The sequence below is a fragment of the Neophocaena asiaeorientalis genome, unplaced genomic scaffold (assembly GCF_003031525.2).
Source record: "Neophocaena asiaeorientalis asiaeorientalis breed wild unplaced genomic scaffold, Neophocaena_asiaeorientalis_V1.1 scaffold121, whole genome shotgun sequence".
NCBI classification, from domain to species: domain Eukaryota; kingdom Metazoa; phylum Chordata; class Mammalia; order Artiodactyla; family Phocoenidae; genus Neophocaena; species Neophocaena asiaeorientalis.
The window spans coordinates 168,998-176,084 of record NW_020172142.1 but is presented as its reverse complement, the minus strand read 5'-3'; the positions used below and the strand labels follow the sequence as shown (position 1 = coordinate 176,084).

Genomic DNA, 7,087 nt, shown 5'->3' with positions numbered 1-7,087 from the left:
AACACAATAGACACCTTTGACTTCTCAAAAGTATCTAAACTTTTGGAAAATTATTCCTATTTAAAAAATAACAAACAAACATCCATTCAGTCAACAAGCATTTATTGAGTTCTGACTAGTGCTGGGAACTTAGAATGTGGCAGTAAACAGGTGTTGGCAACTGTGGAGTTTACATTAGGAGGAGATGGGGACCCAAGCCATAAACAATGAAACATATGAACAAGATAATTCCATAAGTTGGTAGGTGCTAGAGTGATGGGATAGAGAGTAACTATGGAAACCACACTGAGTTCCAAAGGAAGCCTCTCTGAAATGATATTTGAGCTGAAGGCACGAGTACAAAGATCTTGGGCCAGAACGTCACAGGCAGAATAAACAGCAAGAACGGAGTCCTGAGGTTGGCACAAGCACTGAATAGATATGACAACATGTCGTTTACATGTACAAAAGGAGAGACCAGAAAGAGGCAAGAGTGTGTGCTCTTGCTGGGTAAGGAGAGGGCTTCTGAGCCACAAGTGAAGTGGACCAAGTCTGGAAGAACAATGAGCTTTGTACCCTTTTGGGTTGGGGCCTGGCTCCACCTCCCCTCCACGGGCCTCCTGAGTAGAAGTGTTGGAGGAGTAGAGGAGGGTCTGTTGCCCGCCTCCTCCACCCTTCAAATCCAACTTTAGAAGCCAATAAGCAAATCAGCCAGCTTAAAACAAGCTGGAAGAGCTTCTGGAATGGACCCCGCTGGAGCCTGAAGAGAGACGGATCCCCTCACCCCTCTCCGATCCCTCAACTCTGAGCTGGATAGGGAAAGTAGCCCAAGAGGGGTTTCTACAAGGCCACTTCTGGCTACACAGTGGAACCCAAAGTCAAGGTCAGCCCCTGAAGGGAGTGTGTTAGATTTCAGTCTTCTCAGATCAGCTTCAGTGGTCAGGGTCCTGGACTTGGAGGGGCTCTCCAGTATTTGTGCCTGGGAGACAAAATGAGCCCAAAGATATTCTCCCAAAGCCAAGTTCCCAAACACACACACACACACACACACACACACACACGCACCCCAATCCACAGGAACACAGGTGATCTATGGGTCCTCTGTCTAACCTGGGGGCAATGACCCCCAGCATGTGTGTGTGTATAGGGGGTGTGGTAGAACCAGAGTGGAGTGGAGGTTTAGTTCCTGTGGCCCTGATCGAGAGCCCATACTCAAGATCAAAGTCCTTTTCCAGAGCCTGGGACTGTAGATAGTGGGAGCAAATCAAAAAGAAGAGATGAGGGCTTCCCTGGTGGCGCAGTGGTTAAGAGTCCACCTGCCGATGCAGGGGACATGGGTTCGTGCCCCAGTCCGGGAAGATCCCACATGCCACGGAGCGGCTGGGCCCGTGAGCCATGGCCGCTGAGCCTGCGCGTCCAGAGCCTGTGCTCTGCAACGGGAGAGGCCACAACAAAAAAAAAAAAAAAAAAAAGAAGAGATGAGAAGTCAACCCTGGTCCATTATAATTGGCTTCAGACCCCACCACCACAGAATGTCCTCAGACGCAGGGAGGGAAGTCTTGGACGGCTTAACTGGCCTAACTCGCTCCTTCCTTGACCTAGTTATCCTCTCCCCAAGGCCAAGTTCCTCTCCTAGTTTTCCTGATTCCTCTACAGTATGTAAAGGGGCTGAGCCAGGGAGAGTGGGGAGGGGGAGGGGAACCAGGCCTCAGCCCTTCTCAGGAATTTGAGGCTCTATGGCCTGTAAACAGCAACTCTCAGAGCAGCCCTCTGGTTCTCTGTAAGTGCTCTGGGGCCATTGCCTGTGTCTTGAGGTGGGGAGGGTGGGACACAGGGGCCATCTTTGCAGCCTTGTCTCCAGGAGCCCTTAGGAGCGGGGAAGTGGGCAGGGCATTGTGCGTGAGCCCAGATTACTCACCCAGGGTTACACATTTTGCAAAGCAATTAGTTCTGGAGTTGAGACTGTCCAGATGGGTTGGTAAGAGGGTTTGCTCTCACCGGGGTGAGGATCAGTTGGAGACACTCACAAATCCCTGTGTGAGGCTGGAGACAGGGGCCTGGGATGGGGAGAGAGCTCCTGCCTCATGACTTTCCTCTCAGCTCCTGACACAGCACATCGACTGCCTCTGACATGTGGAGTTAGACAGCTCGTACCCTCCCTGGGAATCTCCTTGCATCTCTGGACCATTTGGTAGCCTAATATCTTATTACAAAAGAACTTGGATCTTCCCCAAAGCCAGCTGTGCCTCAGACTGTGAGCTAGTACAGAGGACTGATTAAGGAGGTCAAATGGAAACCAAAGGACACAGGGGGAGAGAGGAACCCAGGTAGAGGATTAATTACAAAGAAAGAGGTCAAAGGTTAAAAGTCAGACTAGGCAACAGGATGCGGGATGGAGGGGACTAGAGGTTGGAAGACAACACATGGGCTGGCACTGGGGCCATCCTGAGCCAAAGACCCTGGAGGCCTGTGCACATCCTGGGGGAGAAAGGCCTGTAGCTGAGACCAAAAGAGCTCTGGTGCCTGAGGGCTGCTGCTGGGACCCACCGCCTGGAGTATAACACACAGACGTGTCCCCTCTCACCTCCAGGCAGGCTGCCCGGTGGCCCCCGCGCCATTGGGACTATGGGCATCGGCTGTGGCCGCATCAGCAGGTGTGTGCCCCTGCATCATATTCAAAGCCAGATAACCTGTCCCAGGGCACGTGGGTTGAGAAGCAGTGAGTCCGGGAGCTGAGGCCGTCCATTCACTTGAAACTCCTCCATCACTTCTTCCGAGGGGTCGGCTTGGTCCTCTTTTTCAATCTGGTTTACAAAGAGAAACATAAAAATCCCCAGCGTTGCTAAGTGATGTGCTCTTTCTCCATGCTCAGTTAATAGAATTATAAATTTATAGACTACCTCTGCGGTTATTACTCTTCTGCTAAACTCAGCCTTAAAATCTCAATTCTGGAAACTTCTCAATTCTGGAAATATCTGGCCAAAATAATATGATAATTTTTTTTTTCCGGCCTGAGCCTAGGAAAGATATTCTTTAAAATATCTTCTGTTTTTATGTACAGTAATTATTGATTTTGTTTCCTTTTTCTCTTTCTTTCTTTCTTTTTTTTTTTTTTTTTTTAATATATTTTGGCTGCACCGCACAGCATATGGGATCTTAGTTCCCTGACCAGGGATGGAGTCCGTGCCCCCTGCTGTGGAAGCTCGAGTCTTAACCACTGGACCACCAGGGAAGCCGCTCTAACTCCTTTTAATGATTCAAAAAGCCGATTTGGCGAGGACTTAATATTGTTAAAATATTTTTCTAAAAAGAAAATGTTCTAAGTGAAATAGCAGTTTAAACCATATACAAAAACTAGACATACAGATCAGAAATGAAAAAATAAAACTGTCTCTATTTACAGACAACATGATTGTCAGTGTAGAAAATCCCAGAGTCTACCCCCAAAAAAAGCTAGAATAAGTGAGTTTAGCAAGATCACAGGGTACATGATCAATATGTTTTTATATATTGGCAGTGAACAACTGAAATTGAAAAAGTACTGTTTTTAATAGTACCTAAAAGCATGAAATGCTTAAGTATAAAGCAAACAAAATATGTATGTGATCTGTATGCTGAAAACTGCAAAACAAAAAGGACCTAAATGAATGGGGAGATATAGCATGTCCAGTTCTCCCCATGCTGACTTATAAACTTGACATAATCCCATTCAATCCCACCAGGATATATTGTCAAAATTCACACACTGACACTAAAATTTCTATGGAAAAGTGGAGGAACTAGAATAGCCAAAGACAATTTCAAAAATAAAAAAACGTGTTGGAGAATTTACACTAAACTGATTTTAACACTTACTGTAAGGCTATAGTAATCAAGTTGATGAAAGAAAAGACATATAAATTAGTGAAACAGAATAGAAAGTCCAGAAATAAACTCACACATTATGGTCAACTGATTTTTGACAAAATTGCAAAAGTAATTCAGTGGAGAATCTTTTCAACAAGTTGTGCTGGAACTACTAGAGATCCATATGCAAAAAAAAATGGAACCTCAATCCATATCTCACACCAGTTACCAAAAAATTAACTCAAAATAGATAATAACATAAATGTGAAACTTAAAATTTTTAATTTCCAGGAGAAAATCTTTGTGATCTTGGGTTAGGCAAAGAACTCTTCCATACAATCCAAAAAGCATACATACAATACAAAAAACATGATATATAAAAGAAAAAATTGATAAACTGAACTTTGCCAAAGTTTAAAACTTTGGTTCTTCACTATTAAGAAAATGAGAAAGCAAACCACAGACTGGGAGAAAATACTTGTAAAACATGTATTTGATAAAGGACTTATTTATGTATTTGATATTTGATTTATGTATTTGATTTATGTATTTGATATTGATAAAGGACTTATGTATTTGATAAAGGACTTATATCCAGATATATATTTTTAACCTCTCAAAACACAATAATAATTAAATAACCCACTTTTTTAAGTGGGCGAAAGGTTGAGCACACACTTCACCAATAAATGTCTTTAGTGGATGATATATAAGCTCATTAAAAGAACATCATTAGTCAATAGAAAAAAACAAAATTAAAACTACAGTGAGGTACCACAACACACAATATTAGAATGGGTAAAATTTTTAAAGCTGACAGTACCAAATGCTGGCAAGAATTCAGAGCATCCCAGTTTGCTAGTAGGATACAACCACTTTGGAAAACAATTTAGCAGTTTTATATTTATTTAAACATACACCTTCCATATGTCCCAGCAATACCAGTTCTAGTTATTTACTCAAAGAAAAGCAAACTTACACTCACATGAATGTTTACAGAAGCTTTATTCATAATTACCGAAAACTGGAAACAACCTAATATCCTTCAACTCGTGAATGGAAAATTCTGATAGGTTCATGCACACAGTAGAATACTACTCAGCAGTAAAAGTGAAAGAACTACTGATTCATGCAACAACGACGTGGTTCGATCTCAAATGCATTATGCTAAGTGAAAGAAGCCCGACTCAAAAGGGTACATACTGTATGATTCCATTTATGTGACATTCTAGACAAGACAAAACTATAGGGACAGAAAACAGATCAGTGGTTGTCAGGAGCCTGGGGACTGACTTCAAAGGGGAAGTATGAGGGAAATTTGGAAGTTGATGAAAGTATTCTATATTTTGATTGCGGTGGTGGTTACATGGCTGTGTGCATAGAACTGTTTGCTGAAAATGTTGAATTCTACTGCATGCATGTAAACCTGAAATATGTATGCATGTGTGTGTGTGTGCGTGTGTGTGTGTGTATGTGCCTTGTGTATTACACAAACATACATGACACTTTTTGTGTCATGGTCTGTGACTTTCTCCTTTATCCGAATGCAGGTAACTGAACTATGACTTCCCAAAAGAAAACAGTGCTTGGTGATATAATCACCGTAATCCTGCTTTCCACCCAACTACTACTGCCCTGCTGTGTGTTTTTTCCCAGCAATGCTCAAAACTGCCTGGAAACAGATGGGGTGAAGGCAGATGGTTGGCTTCATACAAGGCTGGAGGTTTTCCCAAGAATATGAGATAGATATTCAAAGGGTAGGGGAATGTAAGGTATTTTTGAGAGAGATTAAAATGTTGGGCCATGGTTTCTAATTTGGAGAGGGAGGAAAGTGAAGAAAGAACGAGTCTGAATAGACATTTTTCCAAAGAAGACACATATGGTCAACTGGTACATGAAAAGATGCTCAACATCACTAATCATCAGGGAAATGCAAATCAAAACCACCATGAGATATCACCTCACACCTGTTAAAATGTCTATTATCAGAAAGACAAGAAATAGTAAGTGTTGGTGAGGATGTAGAGAAAAGAAAACCCTTGTGCTCTGTTGAGGGGAATGTAAATTGGTGCAGCCAGTGTGAAAAACAGTATGGAGGTTCCTCAAAAAATTAAAAATAGAACTACCATACGGTCCAGCAATTCCACTCCTGTGTATTTATGCAAAGAAAATGAAAACATTAACTTTAAGAGATATATGCACCCTCGTGTTCATTTCAGCATTATTTATAATAGCCAAGATATGGAAACAAGTGTCCATCAGTGGATAAGTGAATAAAGAAACTGTGATATATATATATATATATATATATATATATATATATATATATATACACACACACACACACACACACATACAACGAACCATTATTCATCCATAAAAAAGAATGGAATCTTGCCATCTGCAACAACATGGATGGACCTCGAGGGCATTGTGCTAAGTAACATAAATCAGGGAAAGATAAACACCATAGGATCTCTTCTATATCTGGAATCTAAACAAACAAACAAATGAAAAACAAGCTCATAGATACAGAGAACAGAGGCAGGGGTGCAGGGGGAGAGAAATTGGTAAACTGTTTCGATTTGTTTTTTTAATTTAAATAAATTGAATAATTCATAAGGAGATAATTTAAATTAATAAATAAATGATGATAACTTGAAACATTTTTTAAATCAAGCTACCAGGGAAGAAAAAAGGAATCTGATGGATGGAGAAGGAAAAGCCAGGGCTCAGAGTACCAGAAGCACCTGGTGAAGTTTAAGAACAGTTGCTGTGGGCACACTTAACGAAGCGAGCTGGAAGAAAAGCAGACGGTTGAGGTGGAGTTGGACGGTTCCACTGGCGATTTCAGAGACGGCAATTTGTCTCCCTCACTGGAGAATAAACTTTGAAAGAACAGATGGTTCATATGCAGCTCCATCAGGCAGAGCTCAGCAAGCCTTCAGCACAGCCTCACGGCCTGTTCTAAACCTACCCTAGCCGTCTCAGACCTCCAGCTCTTTCATCCTCGGGGTATGACTTGCCTTCATCCTTTTTTAAATGTTTTCAAATTTTTTTATTATTTATGTATTTTTTTGGCTGCGAGGCATATGGGATCTTAGCTCCCCAACCAGGGATCGAACCCACACCCACTGCATTGGAAGCACAGAGTCTTAACCACTGGACTGACAGGGAAGTCCCCTTAACGACCATTTAATGGGTCTCTATTTTGCAAAAACAAACGGCTTTTCCTGTTCCCATCAGTGGCCTGTCCCTCCAC

The 7,087-nt window shown here is 42.2% G+C and overlaps 1 protein-coding gene across 1 annotated transcript in view; it reads right to left on the bottom strand.

The window, feature by feature from the left end:
- Positions 1 to 2,743: 2,743 nt before the first annotated feature.
- MOBP (myelin associated oligodendrocyte basic protein) overlaps positions 2,744 to 7,087 on the bottom strand; it is a 28,809-nt gene continuing 24,465 nt past the window's right edge. The window contains exon 2 of the mRNA XM_024754150.1: positions 2,744 to 2,783. Within this exon, the coding sequence (XP_024609918.1) occupies positions 2,744 to 2,783 (40 nt within the window). The remainder of the gene's footprint in view (positions 2,784 to 7,087) is intronic.